The following is an 18,696-nucleotide window of genomic DNA, read 5'->3' as shown; positions in this document are numbered from 1 at the left end:
ACAAAGTGAATACCTTGCAGATAGTCTCCTTTTCAGTAATGGGACAGGAGCGAAATAACATTACAACTTTGTCGTTGTTGAATGTAAATAGAGTGATGTTAGTTAAGGGTTCTCTGTATGATATTCAGAGCATTAACATGGCAGCAAACAACTATTTGCAATGTAAAGATATAGTTGATTAACGTCTACTTGAGCAGAGACTGAAGTCACTCTCCCACAATGTTGTTATCCAGGCTACTCTGTGCTTTGCTTTCATAGCCGCTCTGCAATGCGCTTATAGGGTTGTTACAGCTGACAACACCACTCTGCCCGACGGCGTCGTCTGAGGGTTCCCCCTCAGGTTACCACTGTTAGCTCTGTCAGCACTGTTGTGTGCACTGTTAGCCCTGGAAGCACTGTTTGCCGTGTGAAGCAAAATAAATGCTCTGAAATCTGTATTCAGCACCTTTTAAGCGTGATACAGCCAGACCATGTATACCATGTGTCAGACTAACCTTAAGGAGCACAACCAAACAGCAAACACAGCAGAGTTTGTTGAAATCACTCACAAACATGCTATGCATGAAAGCAACCATTATTTAAAATGTTGCCGCATTCATAGGCTATGAAAATGAATTTATGTCCTCCATTACAGGCTATTGTCATAGAAGCACTATGTGAGTCTTGGTGATGTAGGCGTTCATTCTACAACTTGCAGACCTGTTTGAGAATATCTAAATAAAACATTTGGCATATACGTGTGAAACATAAAGTTTTCTGAAAATATGCAGCCATTATATTTGACCCATTGCTTTGCAGTTTTTGTTCACATCAAGGTGGCTCAGGCGTGAATGAGCACTTGTCCTTGTCCACTCTTTCAACGCTCGTCCCCTGGCACGCAATGTTTGACTGTGGTCTGGAGGAACAGACCCGGCATTGTCACTCCACGAGGCTCAATGCAGACAAGCTGTGTTGTGGCCCAAGGGAGTTGTGCGCACACACACACAAACACACAAATACACACAGATACAAACACACAAGATAGCAGCCCAAGGGAGTCCTCTATGAAGGGATCAGTGTAAACATCCAGTGGCAGTCGAGGTGTTGGTGGCCTTGTGAAGTGGAAGCGGTGCTCAGGGCTTGGTGCTGGCTGATAATCACTGCAAGCATGGAGGAGAGAAGTGAGTTGGTCATGCCTGTTAAAACACCAGCAGCCACCCATTCCCCTGGTGCCATATTACTGCTCCAGCACACTCGGGAGAAGCTTACTCCTGCACAGAAAGTGAAATGTGCACTTATGGGGACTTCTCGTGAAGGGGGAAATAATGACTGCTGAGGCGAAAGTAGCGAGATGCCACAAAAAAAGGTCTTCGTGAAAATTACAAAATGTCTCACTCTCAATTTTTCACACCTACCATGATCCCACATGGTCGTTATTTTTAGGGGGGAGGGGATTTTATTAGATTGCGATAGTGGAAAGAATACAGGAAATGAAGGAGTCAGCATGCTCTCAGGTCCACAGCCAGACTCCTAACATGGGACCTTGCAATTCATGGCCAGCATTTTAACCCTAAAGCCACTTGGGTGTTTCAGTCTCCCTAAATCAAACCAACCCTTAACCATAGAAGTGACATATCAGGAAAACAGTCATATGCATTTTGAATGGCACAGACAAACAATGTTCTCCCCATGATAGGAACGTCAAATCTAGGGGTGTCACAATTGCGATTCAAAATCAGAAATCGATCAAAATTAGCTTTCAATTTCAACCATGAAGTCAAAAGCAGGGTCTCCCAGCAAACAGTAGTTGTTTGCTGCTATATTAATGCTCTGAATGTTGAATACAGCTCCTTCATCACAGGATAGCAGGCAACACAGGCCTGATGCTTGACCAGAGAAAACAAACGTGTCAAAATTCGAAAAATGCTACTTTTATGCAAATGAAAGCAAACTTGACAGGAAACAATGAAATGTTGTCCTAACCAATTATGATAAAAAAAATCTCTCTGGAGGAAGAGATCAATATTGAGGGAATATTTTGCATTTCTCAAAGTTGGAGGGCTGCTGGGCACAAAGTCTCAGATTGTTAGAGAAAGTGGTTGGTGGCTTATTTACACAATGCAAGAACACTTTCTATGCTTCTAAGCATAGACATGACGACAGCAAAAAGTAAAAGTCATATTGTGAACAAATATTTGTTCTCTGGGATTGATATGAAATCCTAAAATCTAGAATAAAGCTGCACAAAGATCTGTGTTTATGTTTTGATGAAAAGTAAGAAAGAAACCATGTTTTCTCACCATATAAACTGATAGTGTGATAGTTTCTGTGTGTATGAGACAGCCACGGTCAGCTGGCCTATAAGCCCTTAATTTCACCCTGCCTGCTTCTTTGGTGATGTAAGGCATGCACCCTCCAGCGAGTGCAAAGTAAGCCACTGCAGCCTCACTGAAATGCACACTATGAACAGTGCATGATGAAACAATTTTGTAAGGATAAAGTTGTCTTGCAGGGTTGTTAACACAGTAAAAAAAAATGTATTGAGTTTACTTTATCGCAGTTTACCATCTGCGATGCGGACAGACTTTTTCTCTAGACTTTTTGTCTAGACTGTTCAGTTGATTAAAATTCTTACGTTGGCTTTTACATGATGCAAATCAACAGCTACAGGATGTGCCCAAGAAAACCCCAAAATTACTGGTTGCTGGTACTTTTTTATATCAGTACTTCCACAGTATAGCTCCAAAACCTGTGTCGACACAGATATGTGTTGTGTAGTTTGACTTACAGCCTTGCTCCTGAAGGGGGAATAAAACACCAAGTTTATTTTTACACAAACACATAGTGATGAGAAAGCTTTGTTTTTCTTTATAAAGCTACAGAGTCTCAGATCTCTGATCAGGGCCCTGAGAGGGAGAAAAATACCAAGTTAGGGGGAGGACGGAATGAGGGACAGAACATGTATTGTGACGCTACTGATAACAAAGCTCAATTTTGCAAAATACAAAAAAAAATCTAATTAAAATGTCTGTATCTGTGAATTCCCATATGATTTTTTTTTTTTTTTTTTTTTTAAGAGTTTGCCTGTGAGAAGAGCAATAGGGGTTGCGTTTTACTCAAACACAATCCCTCAAACAAACCCCCCCTTTTTTTAACGTTTTTTTTGTATCCTTTTGTAACAAAAGAAAAGCACAGCAGCCAGCAGAGATTATCTGTTGTTTTTCCTACCAAAGCCTACATCAAAGTCAATTATTCTACCCCTAAATCATCCCTCTATTTTCTCTTTGATTAACTCTCTTTCTCTCGGTTGCCATCACATCCTTCCCTTTCCTCATTTTCTTTCACATACACACACACACACACACACACACACACACACACACACACACACACACACACACACACACACACACACACACACACACACACACACACACACACACACACACACACACACACACACACACACACACGCATCAAACCTGCCAGATGACTATGTAGAGGCTTTTCCCTGTCTCCGGTATGTAGTGGAGCCTGCTGTGCCCACTGGTCCACATAATGAAGTGCAAATGGGGCTAATGTACTGGTTGACATGCCAACATTTACAGATCAGGCCTGAATTGATTCACCTGTGATGGCAACTCTGCACTTTCCAATAATCCTGAGGAGTGTGCAGACATTTCAGACAGATACTTTATTTAGTCCCTTCAGGATGCCTGAAAATATATGTGAACATAACCTTGAGACTGTGAGAGAAACCGAGTTTGAATTATTTTATTTCCAGTGTTTGGGTTTTCTCAGTAAGAGGCAATTCTCTGACACTTTGCAAACAGTTTGTGGCACCATTGTGACAGTTATTAGATGGACATTGTCTGAAATGTTGGGTTACCATGATGGCTGACATCTTTACTTGTCACATTGCCAAAACTCCCGTGGCTCTGCACAAATGTCACAACACTGACAAATACAACAACACATGACATCTAGACCAAGAATGTGTCAACTGCTGCCATGGCCCACTCAGCTCACTCACACCAGCAGGAAGCATTTAATCAATTACATCGGGAATATTGATAGTCCCCAACGTCAGGAAGGCTGAATGATATACTGTAACATTTGACCCCTGATCATGATCACCTGCATCACCTGACCACACTTCTGCAGGCTCAAACATTCAGTCAATAAATCACTCAAAGATGAAGTCCAGAGAGAGACGGAATTTAGTTCTCCCAGTGCCATTAATGCAGCACACTTCATCAGTCCTAGCTGGCTTTTGTTTTTGCCCCAGTGTGTCACATCCTTCAAAACCTCCCACAACAGTGTATTCATACAATTTATGATCCAATTAGAGGGCATAATGAATAGTCAACCATTTGTAACGATCATGATTAAAATGTTTTAGCGATTGCCAAAGATTAATTGTTTCAGTAATGGCTTCAGATTGATGTCATTTGCATACATATGGCAATAATGAATTTTTGTTCTTCCTCTCCTTGATGTGCACGCTACAAAAGCTTTTTTCTGACAGTACTGTATATTTCAGTCTTAAAGTTTTTTCCAACTAAAACTTTCAGTGAAAAATATCCAAACTTCATAAGATGAATTGAGTTCAAAGTTCAATAATATGGACATACAAAAGAAGTTCAATAGATATCATGCTGACAGACACTGATATGTCTTTATGTTACTGTACGACGTGTGACAGATTAGTTTACAGCCTTGCTGGCGCTCTGCAAGGCTGTAATTTAGCACAGCATTGCGTTTAGCTTCAAACTAACATCAGCCTGCTAAAATGCTCACAAAGACAATGCTAGCATGTTGATGTTAAGAAAAAAATTATGTTTACCATGTTCACCATCTTAAATAAGCATGTTAACATGCTAAATGTCTGGAATCTATAAATGTTGCTATAAATTGATCCTTTGAGATATTCACAGAATGAGTGAAAACTTAAACTAACTTAAAGTTAGGGGATCACGAAAGTCATTTAAATGTTTCCTCTAACAACGATGAATATCTGTGGTAAATTTCATGGCGATCCATCCAACAGTTGTCAGGATATTTGAATCAGAACCGCAGATGCCAACTATATGGTGGTGCAAGTTAATCAGAGAATCACCAAAGTCATCAAGATTCATCGTCTATGGACCTTGGAAGTCTGACAAAATTTATTGGCAATCCATCGAGTAGTTGTTGAAATATATCAGTCTGGGGAAAAACGGGGAATAGACCAACTGATGGACAGACAGAACAACGATGCCAGTGCTGGCCTTATACCCTCAATACGCTACTATGTATACCAGCAAATCTTTTATTTATTTTTTTATAAAGAAGCAGTTGCATGGAGACAGAAAGCCATTCAATGGCAATGGAAGTCGATATTTGATATGAATTAGCAGATAGAAAATGAGCAGCACATGTGAGGTAGAGAGAAGAGGTGAAATAAAAATAAAATATAAAGGAAAGCTTATAATTTATCAATAATGCTTGCCTAAGTTTACGACAGCTACAGGTGGATTTAAGATCAATGTTCCTTCGGGCGCCCAGCAGCGAGGTGGCCGCTGGAGCTGATTGCGCCCCCTCTAGACAGCTTGTTTCAGAAGCGTCACAGAGTCCCTCTCTGCGTAAAGTCTATTGTTGACGGAGCTGTGGTGTGTTGCACAGAGCTGTTTAAGTCGGCCAATATAACTAGCAGACACTGTGTGTGAATTAGAGATATGAAAAGATTTTAAGTGTGAATTAAATTTTGACAGCTTAAACTCAATCAAAAACATTTGATCCATGTCGTTTATAGCTGGACTTTGTCTACAGGTTTTATAGCAATGTACTATGTTATAGTTTACAACAATGTTCAGATTCAATAACTAATGACAATTACTATTTTTTTCAGTAAGAAAGTGATTGAATGGCTGTCTTCTGCTTTATTTTTATCGCAATAATCGCATTCTCATAACTGTTTTATGGATTTACAATGACATTTTTCAGCATCCATTGCCAAGTCCCTAACAAGTCTGAAAAGCAAATGTGTCTTGTTAAAATATTAACCTTGTCCCAAATTGATTTGAAAGCATCACTCTCAATACCATCACTCATCTATTGCTCTTCCTCAGGTGTTTCTTCATTGGAACCAAGGGTCAGCACAGGTTGTAATTTGGGATTTTGGGCTGTGTAAATGAAACTGATTAGAGTGCTACTATATTTGGAAACGGAGCAGGGATTTCTGGCACAAGCTCACCTACTTCCAAGTTTGATGGATGGATGGAAAAAGTCTCAAGAAGCTCTTTACACTTCCAGCAACACTGAAAGTGTAAAGAACAACTTTATTGTCAGACCACTGCGTTTCAGCTTGTGGTACATCAGGTTCATCAGGGTGACTACTGTATGTACCCAGTCACATCAGTGGTAATCTGTGTAACCCTTTCTACAGCAGGTTTACCAATTTGCCATAATCTGTCTCACTACATCATGAGATTATACCGCTTGGCCCCCTTCTGCATCCATCCAAATATTGGATCAGTCCTGGATCATCCATCCGGCCCAACAAATCCAATGCAAAGTTTAATTTTTATCCCCTGCATGCAACCTTATGTCAAATAGGTTTTACTGGAAGCAGTGTCTGCATGTGTTTGCCCTATCCCCTATTTAACTGGCTCGGCTTCCATTCAAATGGCAGCAACAGGGATCAAGTCTCTGTCTGCTATAACATGACCTCATTTCTTCAGCTAATCTACAGCAGCAGTAGTAGTGAGTTCCTGAAATCCAGCATTAAAGCGAATGAAACATTGGATTTTTTTGTACACTGCTTGGCGTTATTTTTGGCAATTATAAAAAAAAAAAAAAAAAAAGGAAACCCATGACACATATTTCATACTTGTGTTAATCTGAAATCCCGTGCTTGCGCTGCAAATCCAGCAACTCAGATGAGGGTTGAAATGTTCTACAAGTAGGGCGCCAGATTGGTGATGTTCTTGAATTTTACACTGGAGACTTGCATCGTGTCGAGAGGCGGGCTGTGATCCACTGGAGGTGACTTGCTCTTGGCCATAGTGGGTATTGCGCTGTTACACCCCTCAGTGTCATCATTCTGTTGGCCTGCTTTGTACACAGTCGCTGCAAACACACAGCGTTCTTTGTCATTTCAGTCAATACTCACCCATATCCAGCCTGTTTCTTTATTTAGAATATCATGAATCAATTGTTGCCAATGTTTTTTACAGTTTTTCTTTCTTATTTCTTACAGTCTTGGAAATAAGCTTAAATATACTGTGACATAAGGAGATAACAAAAGCTCAGGCCAGATTAAAGAAAACAAAGTCATTGACTGCTCTAAGCTATTGGCTTTGATAAATTTCACTTTTTATGAGCCACAATTCCCTTTCCTTTCTCATCAGCTTCAAGTTTTTAAGTAAATAATGCCTTAATTACATCTCACACCCTCTCTACGATAACTTATGCATGTGATGCATTCTGCCCCAAACCAGCAGCCATGCATTATGCAGAACTGGGCTCCACATTAGTGCTATCTCATCATCATATTATTATTATAGCACTCTTGAGGCCGTTGCTTACAAAATGATGTTTTTAGAATTCCATTAGATTCATTTGTATAATATATAATGTTCAATAAAATGTGGTTGAGGTAAACATCATTTGTTCCTTTTTAATGTGAAAACCTTCATATAGCATGACACTTCTATGAAACCCACTAATGAAGTAGAAATTAGTTTTTCAGTCATTACAACAACTGTTGCAACTTCATTGCTCAAAGTCATATATTGGACTGTCCATGTTGTTCACTGTTCAGCTCATGAACAGCAGTTCAAATACAACACCCATAAGGCTCATCATTGTGACTGAACATTATACTGATGCTTCTGCTCAAAACACCAGGAGTCCAAGTTCTGTTTATTTATTTTTGTATTGACAGCAAAATAATGATTTCCTCTGAGATGTATTTAAGATGCACTGAATGAAACCTTGCCCAGTTTGGGAAATGAAATGTTCCTTCCCTCAAACAATCTCAGGGGCTTCTCTGAATTCGACTCAAATTCATTTCTCAGTGCTCCTGCCCATGTGATTGCTCTTGATCTGTCATGGATTCGTTCATGTCATGAGGCTATGGCCAGCTCGCATTTTGAACCTCTACTCATTTGAAGTCAGCTGCTCTCCTCTGACAGTTATTTCTTCTTCTTTTTTAAAAGGCGAGAGTTTGTTCCCAGACCTCAGGTCCAATCTCCATATGTCAGCCATCTGCCTGCTTTTGCCTTTAATTAAAAAAAGGACTGCGAAAGAGATGTTAGACGAGGCATCACGATGCCTGGTGTTTTTTTTTACAGGCATCTAGATATGGATGAAGAGAGGATTTGGCTGACGGCAATCAACTCCTCCACTCTCCTCTCTGAGTGAAAAGCAAAGTCTGTGTTTTTCTTGGACAGTACAGAGTGTTCCTTACATAGCAACCTCATGGTAAATGTGTCTAGTGTTTGGTGACAGTCAGCATCTCCTCAATTAAGTAGCACTCAATACAATCAACTGGAGGTTGAAATGACTAAGAGGCACTTCAAGTAGTATTCCCTTTGATCATCTTTGTCCCTTGATAGATGGGTAGCTTTTAACCCTTCACAGCTCCGAAACCCCCATTCACCGTCTGGTTGGATGACACAGATATTGATCTATAAATAATGGCGAGATGATAGGCGGTCAATGGCAGCAAGATGGAAAATTGACATTTCACAAGGATAAAGTGAAGGAGCGGATAAGCCTCATGCAAGGCAACAGCACTTTTCAAACAACATCCTGAGGAAATTAGAGGGTGTCTGTGAAGGTTAGGTGATGATAGCCTGCTTTTATATGTCACAAGATGCTCCTTCAATCCTCCTTCTTTTTCCTTAAAAGTGAGAGGATGTTTTTAACTCAGATTCCTTTTTGAACAAGTTGAGCAGGGTGCCACAGACTGTATCTATAGCTTGGAGACAATGAAGTCTTTTTTTGCGTGGTTATACTGAATTGCAGTATAGGTGGCAATCCCATCCCATGTATTTTCAGCTTTGTCCAAAGGTTACATATTCATAGTTTTATTTATTGATTAAGTTTCAAGCATTTATAGTCGTAAGGACTAGAAAGGGCATACAGAGAAATCATGTAATCAGTAAACGTGGCAAATGGGGAACTACTAAAGGAAAATATATATATATATATATATATATATATATATATATAAGAATGTCAGCATAATTTCCATGATAATCTCTCAAACAGCTGTTGAGACTTTTCACTGTGAACCACCAATGTCAACATGCAACATCCAATTGGATCAACTGACCCTTTAGCCTCGCTGCTAGCGTGGCTAAAAGCTTTGAACAGAGTTCTTGTACACCATAAATTCGTAATTACAGGTGTGTTGGTCCAAAAATTGTAAAGTGATAAGGATCCAGACTTTCTGCACAATGCCGGTCCCTTGGATTCACTTTACTTAATTAACACATTTAGGCCTGCAGACCCTCAAATTACCCAACGAAGCTTTGTCGCCTGAACTGAGGTAATTGAATAAAGTGAATTAAAGTGACCAACAGTGTGCAGGATCTCTAGTTCCTATTTAAAACGTTATAAAAGGAGCTATATTGCACTGCTCCAAATCTAGACATGGAGCTCTGATGAAGGATATAGAGAGCGATGGAGAAATGTCGAGGGAAGCGGAGACTGTTTCAGAGAAAACAGATAAAGACAGACAGAGGGAGATAGGATAAGAGACATGGTGAAAGTGAGACAAAAGGGTGACACAAACAGCAGAGTGCATGGGTGGAGAGCTTTGTCTGGCGAGCCCTCTTTATCTGATAGTGTTCATCTTGTCCTCTGTTTGCAGCGTTGCCACGCACCAGTACTTTTAACTAGCTCTGATAATGGGAAGAACAGCATCAAACTCATTAATTGAATTAGCTCTCTTTTTATCTCCGCATCTGGCTGTGTCTGCTCACCCTTAAAAACACTCCACCGACAACTATTCCTCAGCTAATTGACTCAGTGCATCTCCCTGTTTCACATTACTAATTTATTGAACCAGCTCCCAGCCTGGTTCACCTGTCTTTGGCTACTATCTAATTTAACTTACCTCAAGGTGAAGGAGATTATTTTGTTTCCGAGCAATTGGGAGATAGAGAAGGAGGAAGGGTGCACAGATAAAGCCAGGGTTCTAAACAGCTTGTGTGTTTTCAAAACTGAATTAAGCTGCAGGTGTTTGAGAATTTAGGGACGTGGGCCAATTTTGCCTGCTGTCAGTAAATTGAATTCAGCTAGACTAACGTTTTTTTTTAAATTACATTTGGAAAATATGCCCAACCACATCCGATGGTGTTTTAGATTCACCATCGGATGAAATTTGACATGGCAGGGCTTTTTCTTTCAAACGTTTCAATGGGGTTAGTAAATGATGCCATACAACCTGGCTCCAGGTTGTATATGAATGTGCTGTGACTCATCTGTATCACAGCTGTCCTCCATCTGGCTCCCCCTTTGCAGGAGCATCTCTGTGATGCAGGATCCAAAGGTGGTTTTCTTTGTGGCTGAGCAGATATCAGAGCAATTGTTCTCACTTTCATTTGTCTCCACTAAAGGTTAGCTTTGTCCACCAACCCACTCTCTGCCAATGTGCTAACATCACATCAGATATAGACACAGACCAAGGTGTGTGTATGTGTATGTGTATGTGTGTGTGTGTGTGTGTATACTAACTGTATGTATGTCTGTGTGAAGTTATCGGGTTCTCTTTGTCTCCATCTTTCCAAGAATAATGATCAGTTAGTACCTCATACAGGGAAATATTTTCATCCTGTTTCTTCTCATTATTTGTCATTTTAATTAAAGTTCAGTGGGTGACATGACCTTTGAATTGGCTTCTTAATGACCACATCAACATATCTCTTTGTTATTGTTGGAAATACAAGACCTGAACAGACAGCAAAGAACTAGAACTACAAGTTCTTACTCTAGCCTATTAACCAATAAAGCCCTCTCTTTGACTCCTCTCCTAAATGTTTTCATCCTCTGTCCTTTTTCATTGGCACTGATGCATCGCTTGTCTTTTCAAAATCGCTTGGCTGGTCTCTGTAAACCACCATCCACTCTCTCTGCTCAAACTGCAAGCTATCCTTCCATCCCTTTGTTCACAACAAATACCTTTACACCACCTCACATCCCCCCATACATATCCCTTTTCTTCAATCTTAATGTGTGCTATTTTTTCCCCATTGTTAGTGTCATGGGAACCATGCGAGCTAATTTAAGTATGCAACATGAATGACAGCATGAAATCATGTATGCAACATTTTTTTTCCTTTTCATGAATGATATCCAGTCATTATCATCTTATGGTTTGCTGAAATTGGGTTTCACATAAAAACGTGTGCTGCTCTTCATTTCCTTCGCCAAAAACAAGTTGTTCACACACACACATACGAACCTGCGTGAATATATCGTAAATCACCAAATGTTGGGGTGATGGTGGCCGGTTGGACATATTTAACATATAGCTTAACTGTAACAGGCACAACATCAAAAAACTGCCTGCACATCAATGCAGTGGTGATAGACTATTTAACATGTCAATGTTGTGTTGGCAGCTCGTTTCTGCTGCCCCCAAGTGGCCAACATTTCTTTATTACCAGATTATGGATATTATGCTGTTCTGAACCTTTACTTATGTAACATTTTGAATACAGGACTTTTACTTGTGACGGAGTATTTTAATAGCGCTATTGTTCATTTTATTTCAGTTACAAAGGTCATGATTTTTGCACCGGATGAAGTTGCCCCTATGATCGAGCAGAGTATTGGTCCACTCAACTGTGCTGGAAACTCCAATCTGCAAAATTGAGGGGTAATTTTTGACAAATCCTTGTCGTTTGACCGCCATGTTAAACAGCTGTCCAAAACTTGTTTTTTCCACCTCAGAAACATTGGTAAACTGAGATCTCTTGTATCACAATCTGAACTTGAGATGCTCATACATGCATTTATTTCATCCCGCATTGACTATTGTAACGCCCTATTCTCCTCACTCAGTACATCTGCACTTAACCGTTTGCAGTCAATCCAGAATGCTGCAGCTAGACTACTGACTAGGACAAATAGACGGTCTCACATCACCCCCATTCTCAAATCTCTCCACTGGCTCCCTGTTGAATATAGGATACACTTTAAAATTCTCACCCTTACTTACAGATCACTACACAGTCAGACTCCGTCATATCTAGCAGAACTTCTTCACCTCCATTTATCAGCTCGCACTCTACGGTCAAACGACTTGAATTTGCTTTCGGTACCACGCACTCGCCTGAGAACCCGTTGAGACCGAGCCTTTGAGGCTGTAGCGCCAAAATTATGGAACGCTCTGCCTGCACACCTACGGTTATCTGAATCTGTGACTTCTTTCAATGGCCAGATTAAGACAAACCTTTTTAGAAAGGCCTTTGTATAATACTCCAGGTCTGCTTTTAAACTTGTTTTTATTATTTATTGACTGTCTTCTGAACCATTTTAACACATTTTAATGTTTTATGTCTTGTTTTTATTGAATTGTTTTTGTTTTCCTGCTGACTGTAATTTCCGCTGCTGTTAAGCACTTTGTGAACCCTGTCTGTGAAAAGCGCTTTATAAAAACATTTTATTATTAATTATTATTATTATTATTATATACTTAGTCCATCACTGTCAATGGAGGACTTTTTGAGCCAATACTCAGGTCATTACTATCATACAAGCAGTTGTCTACATTTGACGTGTCAAATCTGTTTTCAGGAGACATTTATAAACTGGATTTATCAAAAAAAGAATAATGTTTCATTTTATTGCCTATGCATTGTTACTTTTTTCAATGTTTTCTTGATACATTGATTGCTTAACATTTGTAAAACATGGTGTCTAAATGTTATATTTAGAATTGTTTGTATTCCATTTAATTCCCTGCTGTGTAAAGTGCATTGACATTAATGTAAATTGATGCAGCATGCGAGAGGCATGCCGGAGTGCAAGGTGTGGTGACATATCATTTGGGCCGGGGCCATCCTGGGTTGTCATTTCTGAGCGTCAATCAGGGGAGAGCTGAAAACTTTTCTGACAACCTCATAACCTAATCTGTAAATCCTCATCCCACTGATGCAGGTTTTCATGGAATTAATGAGGCAGCTTCATGTGCTGATGCATGTGAAAGGGGGCTCCTTTCGAATCGCTTTCCTTTATTGCTCCCCCACCCCCTCCTCCTCCCTCACCTCAAATCACATTAGCCAAACCAATCTCATTTACAACATGCCATTTGGTCATTTAGCCTGCTTACTTGTTGGCTATAGTACATGCTTGGGTTTGTCTGTAATGTGTGTGAGAGAAATAGAGCGAGTATTATGATGAAAGAAAGACAGAAAGAAAGACAGAAAGAAAGAAAGAAAGAAAGAAAGAAAGAAAGAAAGAAAGAAAGAAAGAAAGAAAGAAAGAAAGAAAGAAAGAAAGAAAGAAAGGGTTTGTCATTATGAATATAGAGTATCAGGACCATGGACAGCACACTGTCACTGTAGTTAAAGAGTGCTTCATTCTTTATCAGTATTAATGTACCCATTAACCAACTAGTTTATTGACTCTATGAAATGCCAAATACATTTACTAAACACAATAGAAGCCATATATTTTTGCATTTCTTAATTAGTATTGACTGTTTTTATTCATAAAATGTCTGAAACCATCAAAGAAAAGGAGAGGGGGAAGGTGCTGCTCAGCATCATCATTGGACCTTAAGCCTGTCAACCCTCTAATTGGGATTCTATAATTCATCAATACAACACTGTGAGACTCTAGACCATATTAATTGATTATCATCCGCCCCGTTAGTCCACTGTCAGCGCTGAATCTGCTTGTCGGTTTGTAGTAATTACTATGGCTACCGTGACTGATTGTCGTCTTCTCCTGGTTATTGTTTGTGTGTTCCACACCGGCAGCCTTTATCTTTGCTCGTCAGGAGCAGCGAGGCCAGTTATCACTGCCTCAGCATCCAGGACCAGATCAAAGAAGACCAGTGGAACACTGAAGATGTAATGGCTGCACTCTTCTAAGGACTGCCGCACGGTTTGTCATGTCATTATCCCACCGTTAACGCTCAGTTTTTTCTCTTCATCTATTACAAGTTTTCCCGCGGCTCCAGAATGAGGACAGTCTCCAATTAGATTGACGCCGGCAAAAATTACCCTGCGTTCATGATTCACTGAATAGAAAGGCTTCTTTCTCCTCACCTTTTCTTTGTGCTGTTGGTGTTTTACTTCAGATCTGGCTTTTTGTGCCATTTCCTTCTTCATTTTCCAAACATAAAACAATTTTTTTGCTCCGTTTCTGGCAGTGGTTCGAACAAGAACAATTTGTAATGTTGGAAAAGAAGGCACTGAAAGCCACTCACGTACATCATGGTAATTGCATGTGACAGTGGAGGAGGAGGAGGAAGAAAGCAACAGTGTGTCAGTACACATGAAGAGGAGGAGGTCATGGTTCTTCGCCACCTGTATAGCCTCCCCAGACTGTGACCAGGAGTAATGGAAGTGATAGAGGGACAAAAGGGTGGGGCAGAGGTGGCATGACAGCTGCAGAGATCTGAGTCCTGGCAAAGCCGCAGTTGTGTGTGTGTGTGTGTGCGCGTGCGTGCGTGCGTGCGTGCGTGCGTGCGTGCGTGCGTGCGTGCGTGCGTGCGTGCATGCGTGTGTGTGTGTCTCTGAAGTGGTGCTTGCTGCCTATTTATTGCTCCAGCGAGTCCTGATGTTCTGAAGAGTCCTGAATATGTACTCCCATGGTGGTTAAACACATTTTCACAGGGGTTAATTTGAACTTGCTAACCCCGACTCGTGATTATTTCAGGTTTCATCACTGCTAATGAAATAATTTGACTTGTACCTGCCAGATCCACTTCCCTCAAGCAATATTCATCCCTAATAAAACATGAAAAGTATGAAAGCATTTTAGTTTCTTTTCACGTATGATTATCCAAAAATGGATGAGGGACAAATATTTGAAAGAGCTCCTTTGTCAACACAATTTAGTTGGAAGGGTAATAATTGTGATCTCATCATGTAGCAACAATCAAAACACTTAAAAAGATTTATTTTTTTGATATTTTGTAGCTCCAATTTAGTGCTTTTATATTAGTAAAACATATTTTTAAACTGTTTGTTACTAGCGTCCCAAAAAAAAAAAAGATAATTTAATGTCCTGAGGGAGTGTTTGAAGTTTGTTTTGAGACCTTGAGAAAATTAAAGCCAACCTCATTTCATTTCTGTCTTTTGACATGTTTGTTTGTGTCAGGGAGAGAAAGAGAATAAAAGAGGTCGTTGACTTTCTAAAGCTCTGAAACTTAATTAGTGAGCTGTTCTTGTGACAGTTCCAGTATCTAATGCAATGTTTTTCTTTCAACTTGCGCACGTCTGTGTGTTTCAGGGTCAAGCTGAAGGACGGGGTAGCGTTTCTGGGAGCCAGAGCCAGTAACCCTGTTGTGTGGACGGTGAGTCAGGATGTCAGAAGTGAAGGTCACAGGGTCGTGACCCTCCACTGTCGGAGGAAAGAGAACAGCTTCAGCCAAAGGTACGTCTGACTCCCTCCTCCGAAGGAATGAATCAATGTGTGAGTGAAATATGAAGTGGACACCCTGCTGAACAACCAGAGAGCAGCAGCTCACTTGTTCATTTATCTGACAGGTGTCAGTAGAGAGTGATTGCAAAGAGTGAGGATGAAAGAGGACATGACTCAGCATCTGAAGCATTCAATCCTTGGCCCTGCCAGGCACAAAAGCCCCAAGCCACTCCCAAGTTTAGTTTTTCTAAACTTTTTTTTTTTTTTTTTTTGAGGAACACTGTGTTGCCCCTTGCTTGCAATTAAAGGTGCAGTGTGTAGGATTTAGACAGATCTACTGGCAGAAATGTAATATAATAATCATAACAATTTTTTACGAGTGTTTTGATAACCTAGAATAAGTCGCACATATCTACATAGGGAGCAGGTCTTCTTCACGGAATCGACCATTTTGCACTGCAATGTTTCTGTAGCCCAGACAGAAAAGACCAAACCTACCTATTATCTAGTTTATGGGCTAAATATACCAAACCACTTGCAAAATTCTTTAAGTATGACTTTAGTATTTAAGGAAGGAAGCAAATCTTAATGTTTTACAAGTTTGACAAATTCACTTTGTATAAAAAAAACAGTTACCAGCTTTGGCAGTGACAGTTGATCACATAAATTTAAAGTTCTGTTACAGAGCATGAGCATGAACATCTGCAACTTTCTAATCATGACAAAATGACCTAAAGTATGCATGTGTGCTGATGGATCGGTGATTGCTGACTACATGAAGGTTATTTGACATTCAACTTGACAGCTAAACGGTTTCAGGCAGAGACAAAGTAGATGCACACAGGAAGTGACACACCCTGGCTGGGCTGTTATTTCCTTTCTGAACGCCAAGGTGACGACAGGGATAAATGACAAGTCATCTATCATTTAGATGCATCTCTCTCACAGACCCGCTGAGGAGCAGACATTGAATTATACAGTACTGCTCAAATCAAGGTCATACATGTTGAAGCTGGTATTATGTCCTGCAATTCTGCGCTCGACAAAAGACTACCTCAAAGTACTGAAATGATAAAGCAACACCCGCTGTGACCCTGTTTTAGGTTTCTTTAGCTTACATGAAATGGAATAACTGTAGCACATCAGCGAAAGTAAAAGCGTCGTTCATAGTCTTTGCAAAATGTGGAGAATATCAAAACGCTGAACTATGATTTAGAAAATCTCTTTAAGGGAGGTTAAATGGTTACAAAGAGAGCGGCAGTCACGCTCTTTTTCTATTTTACTGAAATATTAAAAACATGCTCACAGGGACGAAACAATGAAAGAGAACCGTTTTCAGTTCGAGTTTTATCGCCTGAGAAGCCTTGACAAGCCAACTTAAGAAAATTATTCTTTGCTTTTTGTCGTCTCCTCCACTGGACAAACACACTTGCCAAATTGGAAGAAAATGAACTGTCTGGACTCGTACATTGTCCACTGAGTGAAAAGAAATAGGCCTTGCTTCATTTATTAGCCCAAAAAAATAAGATTAAGGAGTTGAGGTGCCTAGTCACATCGTTATAGCTCTCTGATTGGTCGAGTTTTCACCTGGAGGGCTCTGTCGATTCTCTGTAGATCTTTTCCAGACTAAAATATAAAGGGAAATACATCTTGTAAGATTTAATCTGGCTAGGAGGCTACAAGGGAGCAAGATTTGTTGAATTAAGTCTGAAAGCCTTTAAAGTGATTTCCCAAATTAATTTAATCTTTTGGCTCCCTTGAATCTGCAAATATTTCCTTTTTTTGGCATACTTTCATTCTCATTTCATTCTCCTGCTATAGGAGATATGCCATCAGTCAGGTTAAGTGCAAAAAGATCTTCATTAGCCAGAATATGAATGGGGGTAATGGAAATACGTGGAGATGAAAGCCAAGGAGTTTAAAAAGACAAGTGCCCTAAGAATAAAATTTCGACTAATGTCAATTGAAGTTCACTTTGCCGACCATTAAAACAGCATCACTGCCAGAAGCTGAAAGATAAACTCCGGAAGCAGAATGCGTCTCCCCTGGCTCATGGTAGAAAGTGTGACATTACAGCCAATAGTGTGAGCGCCATGTGAGAGACTCCAACAGGCTTGATGACTAAACTCCCAGCAGCCAAATAGAAGAGGTGAGATATAATAGGCGAGAATCGACTGTGGACTTAAAGACATTGTATCTTGGTGAAATTTTGGAATGTAATGACCACTTTGGGGAGGTGAAAAAAAAGAAGAGAAAAAAAAAGACTTATGTCCCAGAGGTGTGCACGATATGTGTGTCTTCTTCAGAACAGTAGTCCAGTTAGCAGCCATGTTCATTATGCTGATTGTCTGTGCTCTTGCTCTACAGAGGCAGCTAAGAGTTGAGTTGTGACACAATAAATGACAGGAGTGTTAGTAGAAGAAGCGCTGAAACCCAGTATAGGGGGACACAGAACATGTGAAATGATAATAATGATAACAAAGTTCATTTGATCATTCCTCTTACAGTACGAGACATGATGGACACTGAAAGCTATTACTAAGTGCACACTGCTGCAAGCTCCGGTATCCTTTTTTAATCACATTTATTTTTTCATCATGAACTTGCTGTTTTGATGTGACTAGAGTCTCTTAATACTTAATTTAGACTGAACAACTATTTAGACTATGAACTTAAAAAAAAACAACAACATGCTTTTGTTATGGCATGTGTCTGTTCATTGTGTGAACTCCTTTCTCTTCCTCTGCAGCTGCAGCTCTTTATGCAAAGGACAGAGGCCACACTCAATATTATGACGAATTGATGTAGCTACAGTATGTCGGAAAGCCTGCATGGGAATGGATTACTGTACATCCTTAGGTGTTTGGGTTTCATTATCATGCTGATAATTAATTGTCTATATAACAGTAAAAACAACATGTCAATTATCTGAAGGTGTCGAAATGTTTCAGATTTCTTTAGCATCGTGCCTTAGTGTGCCCAAAGAGGCACTTTAGAAACCAAATTCCGCCGTTTTATATTTTTTGAATGATGATCTGTGTCACTGGCTGCTGTATGAATCATCTGTGTGAAGGCAGCAAAGGTTGCAGAGTGGGTGGTGGATGAGATAAGGAAATCCTATTGCCA

General features: G+C 40.0%; 1 protein-coding gene across 1 annotated transcript in view; it reads left to right on the top strand.

Moving 5' to 3' along the window:
- si:dkey-112m2.1 (transmembrane protein 132C) overlaps positions 1-18,696 on the top strand; it is a 92,553-nt gene that overhangs the window by 16,302 nt on the left and 57,555 nt on the right. The window contains exon 4 of the mRNA XM_054613089.1: positions 15,439-15,582. Coding sequence (XP_054469064.1) covers positions 15,439-15,582 — 144 coding nt within the window. The remainder of the gene's footprint in view (positions 1-15,438; positions 15,583-18,696) is intronic.

Source organism: Anoplopoma fimbria, chromosome 14 (genome assembly GCF_027596085.1).
Source record: "Anoplopoma fimbria isolate UVic2021 breed Golden Eagle Sablefish chromosome 14, Afim_UVic_2022, whole genome shotgun sequence".
Lineage (NCBI taxonomy): Eukaryota > Metazoa > Chordata > Actinopteri > Perciformes > Anoplopomatidae > Anoplopoma > Anoplopoma fimbria.
This window is presented reverse-complemented; position numbering and strand designations above follow the sequence as displayed.